The sequence below is a fragment of the Phoenix dactylifera genome, chromosome 11, assembly GCF_051530095.1.
Source record: "Phoenix dactylifera cultivar Ajwa chromosome 11, Ajwa_hap1_PhDact_Kaust_v1.1, whole genome shotgun sequence".
NCBI classification, from domain to species: domain Eukaryota; kingdom Viridiplantae; phylum Streptophyta; class Magnoliopsida; order Arecales; family Arecaceae; genus Phoenix; species Phoenix dactylifera.
Genome location: NC_143200.1, coordinates 26,701,360 through 26,720,105, shown reverse-complemented (window position 1 = coordinate 26,720,105; position 18,746 = coordinate 26,701,360). Strand labels below are relative to the sequence as shown.

General features: G+C 37.8%; 1 protein-coding gene across 6 annotated transcripts; it reads right to left on the bottom strand.

The window, feature by feature from the left end:
* Nucleotides 1–251: 251 nt before the first annotated feature.
* ARP8 (actin-related protein 8) lies at nt 252–18,315 on the bottom strand. Of its 6 annotated transcripts, none has more exons than XR_015971483.2 (13): nt 17,645–18,315; nt 16,180–16,265; nt 15,463–15,533; nt 15,233–15,300; nt 12,884–12,945; nt 12,007–12,104; nt 7,607–7,688; nt 6,679–6,821; nt 6,269–6,417; nt 3,758–3,891; nt 3,422–3,540; nt 2,633–3,051; nt 252–723 (listed from the first exon to the last, which is right to left on the bottom strand). XR_015971483.2 is itself a non-coding variant. In XM_008784730.6 (12 exons), exons 1-12 carry the CDS (start codon nt 17,956–17,958, stop codon nt 631–633), a joined length of 1,422 nt encoding a protein of 473 aa, XP_008782952.1. In that variant the 5' UTR covers nt 17,959–18,308; the 3' UTR covers nt 252–630. The 6 variants fall into 6 exon arrangements, 2 of the variants coding, with proteins under 2 accessions (XP_008782952.1, XP_008782953.1); XR_005512450.3 differs by having other exon boundaries at nt 2,633–3,103; nt 6,679–6,824; nt 17,645–18,310; XR_015971482.2 differs by having other exon boundaries at nt 6,679–6,824; nt 17,645–18,310.
* Nucleotides 18,316–18,746: the final 431 nt, after the last annotated feature.

Sequence of the window (18,746 nt, the reverse complement as noted above, 5' to 3'; positions counted from 1 at the left end):
TATGCAGCAACATTGGAGACGGGTTATCAAGCACATGAGATTGGAGCCGGAGAAAAAAGCACACTCTTTCTAAGGTAGCGGGATGCTTTGGGGCTTGGAAGAATTTCTGGATTAGACTGAACAGCAAGGCATTAGAAAGATAAATAAGCGCATGAATCAAATTGGTCTTAAATCTGTAAGGATCTCTGTACAAAGTCACGATCCATAGGACCGAACGGCCAGTCAAAAAAGCAATACTTACAACATTACGCTTTGAAAGAAATATCATATGAATCTGTTTTATTACTACATTCTTACACGACATTTTACGTCGATATCTGGAGCACTGTTACTGCTACAGCACAAGTGATAATTATTTTCTTACGTCTTATACATAGATTATCTACAACACTTTGCAGCAGCATGCATTCTCACAATAAAATGGAACAAGATGAGGAGAAACAATGACATTTATTGAGACCTAGATAATTTCCAGGATTGGAGAGTGCAATAGCTCGGAGAACATTCTGGAATCTCCATTTATGATGTTGTAGCTCTACTCTGTAGCATTACCAAAGTATAATTTTCTGTCTATGAGCAAGGAAAGCCACTGACCTACCAAGTTTGGGCTTGAAAAAAGCCGCATACTTGTCACCATGAACCAATGAGAGATGTCACCTTGCGCCGGAACTTCTGGCGGAACTGTTTTTTGGTCATGCACCATGCCTCAGAGAAAGTGCTCACCTAAACAAGCATAGCAGCACAATCAACTCAAGCAGAAATCATCAAAGCATGCAAAACAACTAGTTATAGATGGCCAATGGAAAAGCTCTGCATAAGGACATATTGACTGCTATAGAGTTATGAAGCATTCTCCCGACCTTATCATCCCCATTTGGACGGCCATTTTTTTTTTATCAATCCATTTTTCAGCTCATGTAAAACTAATGAAAGGCTAGCATCATAAACCAACCGGACTATCCAAGAGAAGCAAAAAAGATATAGAGGGTATATTTAGCACAATGTCTTAAAGACTTTGTCCTTTTTTATAGCCGTTATTAGTACAATGTCTTATAGTCAAGGCTTAAAATAACAGCCATCATAGCCGTTATAAAGATTTCAGGGTCCATTACAATACAAATAATGATCATTATTTGATATCTATTCTATTCCCCTAACAAAAAAATTTTACTTTTTAGATTCAAATTTCTTCAAAATTATTCCTCTGTAAAAATGTATTACGAACAATGACCTGGAAAATAATACCATTATATTTCCATTATTCTTTGTTATTTTCTGTTATAATACTAAACAGTTATTATTCTACTAAATCAATAATAGTTTTGGTGAGGGTCTACTATAATGGAATAACACTGTTATTGAAACCCTGCACCTAGTAGATTTTCACTAGATTGCATCCTTATACAGATTGCTGGGGATGGTTTATTTTCAATAGATCTAATCCTTCCTGAGAACGGGATTCATTCCTTTATGGATTATTTATAAGTATATTTAATTATATTTGCAAAGATAAATTATATTTAATTAATAGCTTCAAATAAAGCTTCTGGCCATGCATGAACATTACAGAGCTAAGTATCTGAAACTGATTATGTTTTGTGAAAGTTTTGATGATGTCTAATATATTGATCTGTAGAAAACTGATGGAAGCTAAGATACCCTCAAACTCTTTAACTTTTTTACAAAATAATATAATGATTGTTCTAATGTTGCTCAGAGTCATTATAACCAACAATTTGGATAACGGCAAAATGATTTCCTTGTTTCACACTAGAACTGTTCAAAGCTTTTTGCAGCTCATCTCGTTACTAATAAAAAACATGATACAACAAGGAATAATGTATTTAGTAAAAAATCAAACAATAGCTGTTATCAAATGTTATCATTTTCATTTATGATATAATCATGGGAATAACAAGAATAAGAAATTCAAAATATAAAAAAAGCACAGATGCTACAAGACATTAAATAATGATCTCCTTTTGGTAATTTGAGCGCTAATAGGCCAGTTCAAGACAGCTCAACCTGATACCACAGCCCGTGGACAAGCAGTGGGAGTGGGCAAGCACCCACAGACCTTTTGACCAACCAACAAATTGCTCCCATCCAGATCACCTAAAGTATGCCCCACGATACTCCTAAACTATGCCTTGAGCGCACCACAAGTGACATGCATCATACAACCTGGATAGCAAGGTGTTCAAATGTTCCCAACAACAACCTCATGTGATACCAAACACACAACCACCACTTCTTAGGAGGTTGGCATTGGACAAGCTCGCATAGGGTTATTGACTAAATTTTTCTCTTGAATGGCAGACGCCTATTACATCATTTGGACAATATCCACAACCAGAATGGAGACCCAAATTAGATTGCTTAAAGATCAGAGAATGTGGATTACAGTCCAAAGCTAACAATGTTGCTAAACATCACTTATGAAGTGGTCACTTTTTCTTTTTTATTTTTTTTATTTTGAGGGAAAATGAAACGATCCCTATGCTGCTTTTTGATCACACTAGCATACTGCGCATCTAACCATGAAACCGTCTGATGAACCCAAAGACTATAAAATGGAAACAGATATTGCGATAAGATGATGAATTCAGTTAATAGAAAAGTATGGTGTTACCTCAAGAAATACATGGAGCTCAGGATATTGAGCGAAGCTTGAAGGACCGATGTCATGGCACTCCCACTAGTTGATGGCAATGGATAGACCTAGGTTGGTTATTTGAAAATGGATGTTTCTCTTGGGGAACGATGATTAGGACACAAGCTTTGGAAATGTCAGAAGTTTGACGGAGGAGACCTATTAAGTGGATAATGACTGATAATGGAAGGAAGAATCCCCAAGCTGGAAACAGAAGCCACGAGGCTTGGTCTACAGTGAGTTGAAAGTGGGTGACATTACATGTGAAATGCTGAAAAAGGAACCAACCATGGCCTCCTATGCTGCCCATGATGCAAGAAATTTGTTGCATTGTTTCATAACTTTTCAAGTGATCCATACAATAAGGCTGCAATTCGTCAGCAATCAGCTTGTTGTTTCTGGGTATCAAAATCCAGCCATGCAGGTCAGGTGCAGTTTCTTGCAGTTAGTCTGTATATATATAACCAATAATAAAATACTCATTGAGCCTGGTGTGCCGCACAGCTCACCAACTCATAGAAAAAAAGAAAAAAAAAATCTAATAGAGCTACATTTCATTATCCTTTTATATGTTCAAACTTTCTTGGATTAATCACAGTCAACATATTTATTTATAAAAAGAGTCACATGCTTGGTTTTTCGAAACTGTGTGCTCTGCAAGACAACATACAATTCCATATCTGGACATGAATATGAGCATGTATATATATATATATGCGTGTGTTAATGTTATATTCTGCATTTGGACACAAGGTTAAGCAAGCTTACATTGCTGACAATCTTTGCTCCAAACCAGGCAGAATCAGTGCCATACGGTGGCGGGATGACTTTTATTCCATCAGCCATGGATGGTGGAAGAAGTTTGTACAGCTCTTTCTCTAACCTCTCTGAGATCAAACAATTATGAAATAACTTGGTGAAACATCGCCCATTTAACATAACTTCAACTTCAGCTCAATATACAAGAAATAGTACAAGACTAGTAGCAATATATTGACATGGCAGCACAAAAGTACCAGATATATCACCCAGGGTATTTGTTTAACCCATTGTCTCTTTGTACCAAAGAAAAAGAAAAGGAAAAACTCATTGTTGCCAACACACCTGGTAGTCCAGGTAAACATGAAGATCCACCTGCTAAAACCACAGTTTTGAACCATCCATCATCACTGGCCACTTCTGCTTCAAAACAATGATCCATACAAAGAGCTACAGCTTGATGCAAACCCATTGCACGCCTGTAACCACAACAAATAAATCATAAGCATAAACAAGCTTTATTCCAACTACATATCCTGGACTCAGTTAATTTTTTTCACCTTCAATCCCATACACATTACATGAATTTACCTACTGATCCATTTCAAGGAAGCGGATAATTCATGATGCAGAAAATACAAAATGTAAGGAAGCATATCTAAACTCAAAAAATGATCTGCAAAAAAGCACCTAAGATGCCTAGAAGTTACAATTTCGCATGTTTCACAAGATGAATCTTCCGACGAAATACTCAGGAGATTAACTTCCCGAAATGTGTGTTGGTGTAGTTCTTTGCATGCATACCAACACCTTGAGCAGACATCATGGTTCCATTTCAGTGTTTTATAATGGAATGGCAAGAAGTTCTCAACAACTCTCTACAATTAATTCCTCCTAGGTACCAATCATGCACCCAGCATTCACATATATTTCAACGTCAGTGCTCTCCATTGATTTAAGCTCATGCACAGGAATAACTTTAAAACAACATAAAATGTCCTTCCACGATTTTGCAATATCCATAAGTTAAAGGTATGGAAGGTTGATATGCAAATGTTTAATAGAATAATATATAGAGAACGGTGAACAAGATCATATTGAAACAAAGCTTCTTGAGCTCTTCAAAAACAAAGACATCGATAAATATCAAGAAAGAGTAGCAAAAATGCGGCACATGCCATATATTTTACTTCATTACTAAATGACTGCAACATGTTGAACATGATGGGTTGATAAGCAGCCTTATGCTTTTCTGCGTAAGAAATTATTATCCTTGGCCAAGATGCCACCATGAGAAATTTTATACATCTCATAATGGCACCATAAGAGAAAGATAAAACAATCAAGCATCTAAGTTCAGCCGTTCAGCCATCAAATTGAACCTTCCAAGATGATCTTCTACAAACAAATCAAGGCTAATGAGTCTAAAATCATAAAAGTTTTCAAATCTCAGTGCTCGTATCATCTTAGGACTTGTCTACTTACTAATCTGTAAAACAATACATACCATTTCTGATTCAATTTTTGAATTAAATTAGGCATTGGACAACAACTGAGTTAATCTTGAGATTACAAAAAAGAGGGCATGGCAAATATAACTTTTGAACCAGAGCCTTCCACGCTGAGATCACAAAAGATGCACCACTTTGTTTCCAGTTCCCACTCCAACAAAATCGCCCATTATTCCACTAATGTCAGAAATTAAAGACCAGTTTAGCCATTAAGCAGTTTATAAGTGTTAAGCTAGAGGATACCCAGGAGGAGGCTGCTAGTTCAGTTTAGGAACAAAGAAATGGATCTAAAATCACAACTGACACTTGTTTGAGCAATGCTATGAATTTTGCCTTTCAGAAGCATAAAACCAGTAGACCAGAAATATCTCATTTGTATTTGCGCCACTCAACCAACAAACTTGAGTTTCTTCACAACAAAAATCTACCTCTCTCTCCTTCTAATTCCATGCATCATCACACATGATGGCATACAGAGATCCCCACACATCATATTTAAATATCACACTACCCAAAAGATCCTTCCTCTAAGTCAAAAAACATGCATTTCAGAAATGAGATAACACATGAATCAGGGCTTGCCCTAGTTGTCATACTCAGACCTATGCTTAGCAACCAGAGGTTTTGGGTTCGGGTCTTGAGTGGTACATCCCCAAGTATTGGAACCTAGGTAATTGTAGTGAGGATGGGCCTCCCTCCCTCCCTCCCTCTCTCTCTCTCTCTCTCTCTCTCTCTCTCTCTTTCTCTCTCTCTCTCTCTCTCTCTCTCTCTCTCTCTTTCGCACAAAAAAGGGAAGATAACACATCTAGCAATAACATATCGAAGTAGAGATGATTAAGCAATCAATCTATTCCCGCCAAATGACGTGTTACATAGATTAGTCCACTTAGAGTCATATTCTAGTTAACACCACAAAAAAATCATTTATATACCCCTGACTACCAAACCATAGTAGGCAGCATGAGGTATACCGTACCAACTTGTTACAGCACCAGTATGCCAGTATCAGAGCTCAGTTTGTCCCTAAACCAACATATGGTACAGGTGTTGTGCCAATTTTAACATCATAACATGTGTCAGTATGGAAGCAAACAATAGTGTACCAAAATCAGTAAGATACTGATATGATACAGGGCCTGGTACCAAGATTTAAAGCATTATCCTCACTAAACCAAACAATGAAAAGCTCCTTGATTGAGACACATACCTTCAAGCTTCTATGGTATTCATTAAGAAAATAGGAAACACATTATAATATCCAATTTCACACAATAAAGTTGCAGAATTTATCGATAAGAATCATAAAAAATTCTGTAAAAATGATGCATGAAAGTAAAGAACTTACATCCCCCCAATATGTGGCTGGAAAAGGATCTCTGTTGTTTGGAAGCGCTCCTTTGATAGAGTGAACCAACCCTCACTTGCAACCTCACATGATGCTTGTGTATCTTTACATAACTCTGCTTCATAATCACTGGCCACATAGCATAGTTTCTGGACACTCAGAAAATAACAATATTGTCAGGTCATAAATCACATTTACATGTAACTGTTAAAAGACATCCCAAATTTATGATCTATCAGGTAGCTAAAGACACCCAAACATCATAGTTTTAACTGCAGTCCGTTTGAGGGATGATCTCCAAGTCGTCATCCTCAAAATGTCGGATTACCTCAGTAGGGTGTGGCCATGTGGGTAACGGAATGCTAGGCATAGACAGAGTTACTTATTACTGTGCATTTGAGTGCGCGTACCTCCTTGATTGTTCGAACCGTGTATAGTGACTCAAAACTTATATTTCTCTGCTGCATTAGCTCCCTGAGAAATCCAGTAAGTTTTAAGGCACCTTGTCCCACAATTTCAACACCAACCTCACGCATCACCTTTCCCCGAAGAACTGCTAAATAAAAGTCATTGTAAACATTTATGTTGAGGCCATCATGGAACACATATTCTAGTAATGAATTTAGCAGCAGCACCATATTGCTGGCTGTGATGTCTATTAATGTCTCAGAATCAATTTCATTAAATAGCTTATATGATCTTTGGTTGTTCAACATGAAATGACTTGTGTTGTTTGCAAAAACTGAGGATAGTCCTCTAAAATGCCTGATGATTCACCACCCGAGACTTGAACCAAAACCTTCTCCAAGGAGAGGAAGGGTGCGATCACTAGGGCATCGCCAAGTCCACTAACTGTAATCATATTTAGATCAAGATCAAGATTATGAATTTGAAAAGAAATATCAATTTCAATACACACATATACTCATGATTAATAGAGTTTAAGGCAAGATAATGATTGTACTTAAACAAACCTGATGATAGGAATCCAAAATAGTCTCCGGAACAGTTGACATGCACATAGACACACATGAAGACCCTCAAGCACAAGCAAGCATGCACACACAAACACCCATAAATGCATGTGCACGTATCAACAGAAAACCTGAATATCCCACCTAAGATTTTCTAGACAGCACAAAATAATGCCTAAATCAAATAAATAACCAAGGAGTGGCTTGAAGGATCAGTCTAGCCTATTTATGCCTTAAGATATTTTGATTGGTTCACAGTCATTTGTGTAAAAGCCTCTCCTCAGTGTTTAAGGTCTTGTAACCCTAGAGAACCAGAAATAGAAACCTAGAAGATATTTGCAGCACAAGGTAAAAGAAGACTTACTTGGGACGATGGAGGTGGCATGGAAACCAATATTGACAACAATTCCAGAAGTGCGCTTTGCAGCATACAATGCCAAAACAGCCTGAAATTTTCATGATACAAGATTAACGATGGTTTAATTTTTTTGATTTTGGAATAAAAACCATTCTGTCATCTACTGAGGAGAGCCATGAGAAGGAAATAGGTAGCAATGATCATACTTCAATCTATGTAAAAGCAAAAAATTTGCACCAGAAAACAAACTTCGGGGTTTTGTCCAATTACAGGAGACCAAACTTGAAGCTTTGGTAAGTTCATAAATATTGATATTTCAAATCAACGACACTGGCTTTCGTATGCGTTCATTAGCAAAAGGAAGCAAAACGAAATTAAAATAGCTTCACAAATATTAATATCTTGACAGGGACTAAAAGGTAGTCAAAGCTACTCTTAAATTTAAGCAAACTAAAGTTTCTGAAAGTGCCACCTAAAATCTCTGTGAGATAAGCAGGACAGAATCCAAGTACGCATTAGAATTTTCAAAAAGAAACCAGAGATACTATGCTATATTACTATTTCCAAATGATGAAGCAAAAAAATGATAGATCCACGTGCTGGATATATCAAAGACCGATACTTGTCACTTGTCAATACATGTAGGGTACATGTCAGATACTTATTTTTAACTATCCTTTTTTTTTTCCAAAAAGACCGCATATATTTGTAGAATATGCTTCAGCACCTTTTTCAATACCTTCAGTGATGAAAAATAGTGCTCCTTTTATTGCGAGTATTGTGGTATTGATATTATTGTATGGAGTATGATTTACCTTTAAGAATTTTAATGATGACTAAATGATGATTATTGTGGAATGTGGATATTGATGTTAACATATAAAAGCATGCAAACAGGTTATTGCAATAACCTTGTGATACGTTATGGATGCTCTTATGCATGTGTAAAAAAATAATATATTCATAGTATTGTTCACTCAAATCTTATCATGTTTTCTCAAGATTTATCCTAACAGTATCTCCATATCTTGTCATATGAGTATCTCATACTCATGTCCATGCTTCATGGGTAAAATTTGAGAAAGATCACAAGGTTTGGTTGTCAAAATTATTCACATGAAAACAAGTAAAAGCGGAAATTGAGGAGATTGAGACCTGATTGGATGTTGAAAATCAAGGAAGAGGTCGAAAAATATCCAGATTGGCTTGCTAACATAGTCCCTATTACGAACAAGAATGACGGGGTGGGTTTTTGGGACTAACCAATGAGGAGACAGAAGGCAAAGCTCTTGAATACGCCAGGCCACCCAATTCTCAGTCCCATCCTATCACATGCCAATAAAAAAAGAACATAAACCAAGGTGCTTCTCGGGCTAACCTTCTTTCTATTTGTTATCGTTTCTCATATAACAACCTTAAAGTAAATAGCATACACCATTGATCCTCATAGGATTTCAAAATGTAAGGACTTGATATATATATGTCTATCAAATCTCTTTGGCGACAACAATCATCTCAGGGACCAAGGTTGGCAGAACCAGTACCGATAAGTGTGCCGGCCGGCAACTGGTACGATACTATACTGTAGCAGACTGGAGGGAGAGGGAGAGGGCCAGGGAGGAAGAAAGAGAGGGAGAGCAAGGGAAAGGGGGAGAGAGAGAGGGGACTCACCTAGGCGGGAGATGGCCAGATCCAAAAGTCTCTGCCTTATCTTGTAGCAGTTGGAGAGAGTTATATACAGAACCATACGACGAAACCCTAACCCTAACCCTAGCAGAGAGAGGGGGGAGGCTTATCATGATGGCCAGATCGAAGAGAGGAGAGCAAGGGGCAAAAAGTGGTCCGGTAGCTTGCCAATGAGTGGCTCTAAAAGGGAGGGTGGGGGGAGTGAAGATGTGAACCATCGAAGAGAGTTGGAAATTTATAATCAAATGGCTGAATAGTCTCGAGCTGGCATCGATACAGTTCGGTTCGGTACAGATCAGTTCGGCAACCCATGTCATGGACATAATTTGAGTTTAATGATATGAAATCCACAAAGAATCTGAAATAAGGATTCAAGTTAAACCTATGCATTATATGTCTAGCCCACCGGCCCAATTATAGGTGGGCCTAGGCAAGGGTTCCCGACCCATCAAGTATAGTCAGGCTTGAGTTGACCAAAAACTACATAGCCCCAATGTGGCCTAGCTTAAAACTCAAGAAATATATAATCTATATATTATATTATATAGTGATATACTAGATATATCTTAATATAACATAAAAAATACTAATCAAATACATGTATCTCTTAATATCATCTCTCTCACACATGGATTAACCACTCCCTTTTTTCCCTCTACCCATCGCTGACCCCCACCTCCCTCACCTCCACCACTATCTCCTCGCCATTGTACTCTCTCTCTCTCACACACACACAAGCACACACACAGACATGCATGCACACATGCATTCACACAAAGGAAGAGCCATGACTAGTCACTAGATCTGGTATGCTGCCTCATCCCTCTCTATCTTTCCCTCCCCCTACCATAAAATTTTGATGCTGCTCACCAGATCTTTGCTTCTCTCTCTCTCTCACGCACACACACATACACGTACTCTCAGTGTGTTGGACCATTAGATTTATACTACTGCCTCACTGAATTGAGTTCAACGCCTCCCTTCCCTAATCTCCCCCCCCCCCCCCGGCCTCATTTGCCACAAAAAAAAAACTATTTGCACCCGCTGCTTCACTGGAGTTGGTTCACCTCTACATGGAAGAAGGGAAGAAAATTATGAGGTATATTCTGTCAGGTTGGGCCAGACTCAAGCTGAATAATGCTTGCAAGTCCTTCATGCTAAGCTCAAGATCCAACCAAACCCAGTGCAGTCCAGCTGATGCTCAGTCTAATTCAAGTTCCAGCGACACAGAGTTTGTGGGTCTACTGAAATTTGAAATATTAGAAAAAATGCAAAATATATAAAAGCATTTCATTACTTATAAAATTAAAAAGGACTTAATAAGTGTTGTGCCCATCTAGTACCAGCACTAACCTGACATGGTACACGCTATCAAGCATAAAAACCTTGATCTTCAAGCTTGTTTCATGCTTATAATACAAAATCTCTCAAGTGCCATTGTGGGAATAAATGGGGAGGATCACAATATTGAAATGTTAGCCATGAGAGAGGAAAATGAATAAAAAAATGATCTGGCTAATTATCTTGAGAAGTACTCAGATTATTGAAGGTGCAGAAAAAAAACGCAGCTAGGAAAAGAAACAAAACCTCGCCACAACCATGCAAGAACCTGTTCGTCCAGAAACATGTTAGCCATCTCAGATATATCTATAGTTCAAGCGATGAGTCCTATAAATAAAGACTGAAATTTGGATGATAAACATCTGCGCAAGACTCGTGGTAGATTTAGTTGGGGTTATGACTCAAGAAATGCAGCCAGGCAGATAGGATCATCATCTACAAAAAGAATGACAAGACTGAAAGCCACGTGGAGAGCCTCCAAAGGAAGATTGGCGGTCACTTTTGATTTATGCAAGATATGAGAGGCCAAGCAAGTTTGGTTACATAAAAAAATAAAAAGACAAGTGATGATAACAATTTATCAAATGAGAGGTTAAAGGTTTTATACATGTGTTATAATGACTAAGAATCTCTTGCAAGGCATATCCAAATAATTGAAGCCAAGTTAGGTATGTAAGAAACTAAGAATGAACATCAAAGAACAAAAGATCCGTTGCAACTTTGCTATGTTCAGCTAATTAATAAATTTGTGTCGCCGTTACAAACAAAATAAATTCTGGACATCAAGGAAGATTGGCTAGTCACTTTTGATTCCATGCAAGAAATGAGAGGCCAAGCAAATTTGGTTACATAAAAAAAAAGACAAGTGATGAAAAGTTGAAAACAATTCATCAAATGAGAGGTTAAAGGTTTTATACATGTACTATGATCACTAAGAATCTCTTGCAAGGCATATCCGAAGAATTGAAGCCAAGTTAGGTATGTAAGAATGAAAATCAAAGAACAAAAGATCCGTTGCAACTTTGCTATGTTCGGCTAATCAATAAATTTTTGCCTCCATTACAAACAAAATAAATTCTGGACATCATTGACAGCAATCAAAATACATTATGATTATCTTCTCCAATGGATACAGCTCCACAATAACTTATGAATGAATTCATCAAAAAAATGAGATAGGACACAAATTATACGAGGCATAATACCATGGATCAGCTAACCTACTAAGGAGGTCCAGAGTTAAATATGATAACTGAAATGTTTGCTGTGTTACAAGTTACAAGGACAAAATATTGATGCCAAATGGTCCCTACATCAAGCTTTTTAAGATTTATGCATAAGCATCTAAGGAAATAAAGTCCAACAACTAAAATACATACTTGATCAATGGCACAAACAGCTGGAACATTCATATCAAACAGGACAGCATAAATAGTCTCCCTCAATTGTCTTCTAGAAGCCCTAGCAGATTCAGTATCTGGACAAGCGGAGACAAGAGATGCAAATTTATCAGTTCCAGCAATTTTATTCATTCTTCTAGCAGCTGTAAGCCATAGCAACAATTACTCCTTGGATAGCAGATGACTGAGGGTCCTCGAACAAAAAAGCTAATGGGACCAATCAATTAATTAACTGGATTCTAAGAAGTATCATCAAATTTTGAGCAAGTTTCAGAAAAATGTTTCTATAATTTCTCGAAGAATTGCAAAGCTGCAGTTACATGCTGATGAAATATATAACAATTAGACCCATCGAAGGAACTTTATAAAACAACATGAGATTTCCTTTCAGTTTAACATCATATGAATCATTAAAACCTATCTTCCCATCATTAGTTTGATACAGGTTTTTCTCCCTCAGATTTTTTGTTGTCAGCTTTTAAGAAACCAACTTTCTGAGTCAGGGTTTGGTGAAACACAAACTGAAAAACTAGAAAGAGCCAATAACAAGAAAGTTTGTCAAAGTATTCTTTATGAACTCACTCTTCCTCTATTTTCAAAGTAACTAGTGGAAATTCGATTTTTCACAACTTCAAAACACTACATGCTCATTACGAACACAACAAAATCTTTCATATTATCATTTCACCAAAAGTGGTGGCTTTATTAGAATCAGCGAAGTATATCTTCAATCTGCATCAATGGTGGCTTTGCATGAAAACAGAAAATGTTTTTATTTAACAAGGTTCTTTGACTTCAAGAGATATGTAGAAAGATGTCATTTGATATTTTTATCATGGTCAACTAGTGTGCTAACCTTCAGAATGGCAGATTGGGATGGAGATAATAATTGGCTGAGATGACGCCTTCACCTGCATCCTGCAATAACACCTTGTTAAAGTTCGCAAAAATCAATTTAAACAATTATATTTGGGAATTTAAAATTGTCTTCAACAACAGTTGCATAAGCTTGAGAATGTTTCCTCCTCTAATAGTCTGTCCAGACTAAGAAACATAAATAGTTAACCATGCTTTATAGCAAGAAAAAATATATCCTTCAAAATTTACACAATGTTTAAGTGTCCGATACAATCCACATGGAAGTCCATGTTAAAAATGTATATGCCTTTTTGACATTAGAATGTGTGGAAGATACCATTCATACATATGTATGTGCATGTGTATGTGTGTGCATTATATTTCCATTCAGAACATGTGTCAATTGCTTGGATGGAGTAGATCAAGCCATCAAACGTGTTTTCTGGCCCCAATGTACAACAGTAATTAAGTGCTTGCATTTAGCTCACCTTATCTCCCACTTCAGTTTGGCATTATTGGCTACACATCACTCTACTATGATACGCATGGCAGAACCCATATTGATAATTACCTGGAATTTAGGGTCAGACAAAGCATATGAGGATTGATTGCCACTTTATTTATTGAGCAAATTGCAAACCTCTTCACATGCCTTGATTTAATCATCTTATAGGCAAACTCGGATTTCAGGAGACATCTAAGTCCAAAGATGTTTGTTCTGTAACTTGCATGGTATTCATGCATTGTTTAAATCTTCATGTATTGATCGCAAGCATTTTAAGGGGGCTAGAGATTTATTTTAGGATCTTTTCCTTCAACAATGAAGTGCCGCATTTATTGCATTAACTCGAGCAAAGATTTGAGTACCAGCCATATCAAGTATACCGTACCATACTAGGAGGGATCCAATACTCAACATGTCCCCAGTACCAAGTGCCAGTACTATGGGAGGTATTATATCAACACTCTGTACAGGATGTATTGATTGAACACCAATACAGGTATTGAAACCGGTACACAAAACCTTGAACTTGAGCACTTCCTTCCAAAATAGTTACAAATATTTTGATTCTTTGACTTCTCTAACCACAAGTTCCAAAAAGCTAGTAATAATAATAAAATATTCTTGTAAAATGGCTCATTACATATATATAGACAAACTGGCAATCCATGACTCACAAACAAGACTCGAACACAATATTGTAGAAAGGTTTAGGTCAAGCATAATCAAATTGGGTCATAAACAGGTCAATTGGGACAGAAAGTTTATTAAATAGGTTGGCTTAAGCATAATCAAACAAGCCAATCCCCAACGTAACCCAATAACACAATTTAAACTTATTACCTGAAGTGTAAAATGCTATCGTTTAATATAATTACAACAATTTGCATTTTTCATATTGATATAAATGATACATTATATTGCATGAAGCAACAAGTTGAAAAGAATAACCCTAATGGGTTAGCTTAATTGGATTGACAAGCTAATTATTTCATGCTTGAATTAATTCATCAGCGGTATCATGTCCATCTTGATTAGCAGGCCAAAGGTGTAGGAATCATGTTGTTTGACAGGTTACACAACTTGATATGTTTATTAAGCAGGTTGAACAAGTCAATTGAGGTAGCCGTTAAATTTATAATAGATTGCTTCTGGTTTGCAATTCTGAAACAGCTTCTTAAATGGGTTAGATTTGGGTTGGCACCTATATATGAGTACCTAGATCTCAATCCAGCACAACTTGTGCAATCATACCACTACAAATAAACCATGTAGCACATGCCACCCAAGAATGAAGGCATTTGCAATTGGTTCCTAACGCGTTTAAGATGCAAGGTACCGGTATAATGGTCTGCAAGTGTAGGAAAAGCAAAGAGTGAGGAGGAAAGGAGGACACAATGGGAATACAAGCAACAAAAAAAAAATCATAGTCCAGCAAAAAAATAGCCAGTATTTCAAAATAATATTTCTTATCCCAAGGATTTGGATAGCCTTTACTACATGTATAAGACAAGGTGCTTAAGCCCTAAGAAATACCAAGCAATGTTAAGAGTAGATTAAAATCTAACTCAATCTTTCTTAACAGAAAAGCAACCAAGATCTTCTATATATGAGTCAAACTCTTAGAATGGTCTCGTGCTAAAATCAATCTTTCAGCCCCATCATGAACATACTAGGATAAACTCAAAACTAGAAAACCACAAAGCTCAAAATCAGCAAGCAGCGAGTGGTCATAGGCCTTAAATAGTAACATATACATTGAATGGTGCCACCTCTAGCATGGCAAAGCATTTTAGTACATGACTGATGCATATTTTATCCAAGAAGAAGAAGAAGAAGAAGAACCTGCTATAGATTGTCGAGAAAAAATGACGAAGCCTTGAATACATTGGTGACTCAATGTTACCAAATTCCTGCATACAGTGAAGATTAACTACAGGTGAAAATGTGTCCACTTGTGATCTTAGATGTTAGGCAATATAGGATGAATAACAAGGACAAGGAAGTTTCAATGAACTATTGAATTTTTAGTAGAAACTTATTAATCAATGTTAAATAATATGACCAATTCTTACCAAAAAAGTAGCACAACGTCCAGATGGAGAATAATACTTGCTCCAGCCATACTTGCAATAGCCTGATCCACCTTTACATAGTACATGAAATGAATTATTTAGAAGAACGTTCAACCAACTTAATTGCACTGCTTCTTGCAAAATTACCAATCATATATCAAACTGAAAATTTTCCTTTTTTATTAAACATCGACAGATACACCTCCTGCAGTAGGTGAAGAAAGCTATTCAAGTAAAAAATGTCTGATAAGGCTATACAAAATTCCTGCAGAGTGACAAGGGCTAGTCTTCCATAACTATCCTACAAACTAATGGGAATCGCTCTGCCATGCTATCTAAGTTCTTTGTTTCTCTCAAACTTAACCTCACTAAAGGCTTTCCAAATTCCAAATGAACAAATAAGGAAAAATGTAGTCCACTTAGAAAGCTCATGCCACTGCTGCTGCATCAGTTACATAGTTTTCTCATCATGAAAAGTTGACAGGGAAGTGTTAGAGCATAGACTAAATATCCCTCCAACGCACACACGGTACCATCAGTCCCAAATTACCAGCCCCCCATCCCACGCACTGACAAATAGGCTAAAAAAAAAGGAAAGAAAAAAGGAAGAAGAAAATAACAATAGCAAAAAGCAACTGACACATATTCTTGATTATAAGGAAGAAAAGCAGCCATACTAATGAACCATAAAATAGTTTTTTTTTTTTTAACCCTTACCATCAATGATAACAGAACCTGGAATTGTGGCACGCATTGCATAAATGTTCATGAATGATAACTGTGGTGACTGGTCAAAGTACATCCTGCAATAGAGAACAAATGATGTTTAAAAATTGTCTTTTTCCCCTGGAGTAGGTAAGGGAAAAAAAACCACTAGCTGAGAATTTAAGTGCACAAAGTAGTCCAAATATTTTAACAATCTCTCTCTTTGGAGTTTTGTGAAGCCCATCCTGGCATATCAGGATTTTTGATATGTATCTTCTACCTTGCTGCCCATAATTTGAAGTTCATTAGTGTTAAGACCAAGATAACAAGATTCCTCAAAGTTGTTACTGAAAAGAAGTGGAAAAGAACAATTGAATCCACACAAACAAGATAACCTTCTATCCTGGCTAAAAAACACTTCACAATTCTCTTGTGAGAGGAGGAAAAAAACTCTCATGCTGGACATGAATGGTAAACTAGATTGGCAACCTCCAAACCAAGGTCCGCCATACCAACCATACCGACGTACCGGTGGGCGCTGGTACCCGTACGGTACCGGGACCATACCGGTTTGGTTGGTTCAGGCCAAAAGTAAAAAAAAAAAAAATGGAGCCGGTACGGATTGCGAATGGTCGGTACAGTTTATTTAACGCATGGCCACTATAATCTCGCGATACCTACTACTATTTTTTTCCTGGTAGAGTGATATAAACTTCAAAATTTCTAGCTTTAAGAGTTATTTTCCATATGCATTCATGGAAATTGAATTTTTTTCATATCTAGCAATCAGATTATTTTCACCAAGCAACAAAAATGTCAACATCAACCACGTTATAAGAACTATTCCAACTAATTTTCCCCTTTTCTACCTTTTTGCTGACCACATGTAAGTAAATAAATTTACAAGAATTGCCAATGTTCGCTACATTTTGGAAAAACATTTCTCTAACACCTTGATCATAAATCATGAAAAATAACAGGTAAGTGATCCACGAAGCTCTCCGTGTTAACATCAGAACACCATTTATAACCCAAGATAAAATATATTGAAGATTGGAAGGCGTTGAATAAAGATTTGGCATGACAGTGGGTATTTTGGATGTATATTCGGCATTTGTACAGGTTAACCCTTATCAATGTTTTCCAATTATCTGGCGACCATAATTAAGATGATCATGATTCAAAAAAGTGATACAAACTTAAGCAAAATTATCTAACAATAGGCTGACTAACAACTTTAGCAGTCTTGCAGCAATACAAAAGAACAAAACCAAGTTAAGCACAAAAACAGAGTCAAAAAGCATAAAAGCATTCCACCCCAATATATAAACATAAAATTAATCGCTATAAAGTGAATTAATGATTGATTTCTCTAAAACCTGTTCCAGGAAACATTATTTTAACTTGGTTCTTGGTTCCGACAATCTCCTGGGCCGTAACACAGACTGTGAACATCAAAGACGTGACAGCGACTTACATGGAAGGAGACCCCAATCTCAAGTGAGTCTCCGAAAAAAGAACAGAATCCCAGGGCTCCTTCCGGTTCTGAAGGAAGAAGATCCAAAGCCTATTGTCCGACGCCAAAAGCTTCCAGGACTTGCAGACAAGACATGTCCTTGCGACCTCCTTCGGTCCGAGGCACCTAAGAATCTGTACGAGTACATCGATTGGGAGCTGATCAAAGGCGCCCATCGAGAGATGATCAGCCGGGGATTCCGACGAGCTCCGACCCGAAGTCGAGCCAAAGCGGCTCAGCACGGATCCACGCACCTTCCTCAGCAGCGCCTCCATCGGAGTCTCCCGCTATCCACGGATTCAAGAACCAAGAAACCAGATAATGACCCAGAATTACGTAAAACTTGGATCTTTGGAGCGAATCGAGGTGTTCCTTGCCTCGTCAAGGCAGCGGTTAAGAAGCCACCGAAGAACGGGTTTGTAGGAATCCAGGGTTAGGGTTTTGAGAGCAGGGAGGTTGGGAATTTCCAGGGGTTAGGGTTCGAGAAGGAAGAGAGGGGAGAGGAGAAAAGGAAAGCAGGCGGATGAGATGGCGGAGAGGGCCGTGCGAGCGTATGCGGCGAACGGAAGGGAAACGCCACTAACGTGTTCGTACTTGGACGCGTGTGCATCTCAGCGCTAGAAGATCGGGCGGGCACGGGAAGGCTCATGTTCTTACAAGCCGACATATACACGTGGCGAGCGGAGGAGATTAAATTGGCATGTAATTTTGGAGGAAACTAATGACCGGCCCGTGTAGGATTTTTAATCTTGTCAACAACCGATCTATCTATATTTCAATATTTTATTATGAGACGAAAATGCTCCACCCCTACTGGTCTCCAATTTTCACCAAAGAAGAGAAAGAAAAAGGAATGGGCCCACTGATGGAGAGGAAGAAAAAGGGGGTCGGGCCAGCTGCGGCCGCCTCCCGCCCCCTCCCGTGGCCGTGCTGCCGGAAAAGGCCCTGCCCCCACAGTGGGAAGGTGTCAAAGAAGAGGAAGAAGGGCGCCCTCCCACGTCCTGCGATTGTCGTCGGCCCCAGTCCGCCCTTCTTTCGCATCCACCGCAGCCCAGTCCCTTTT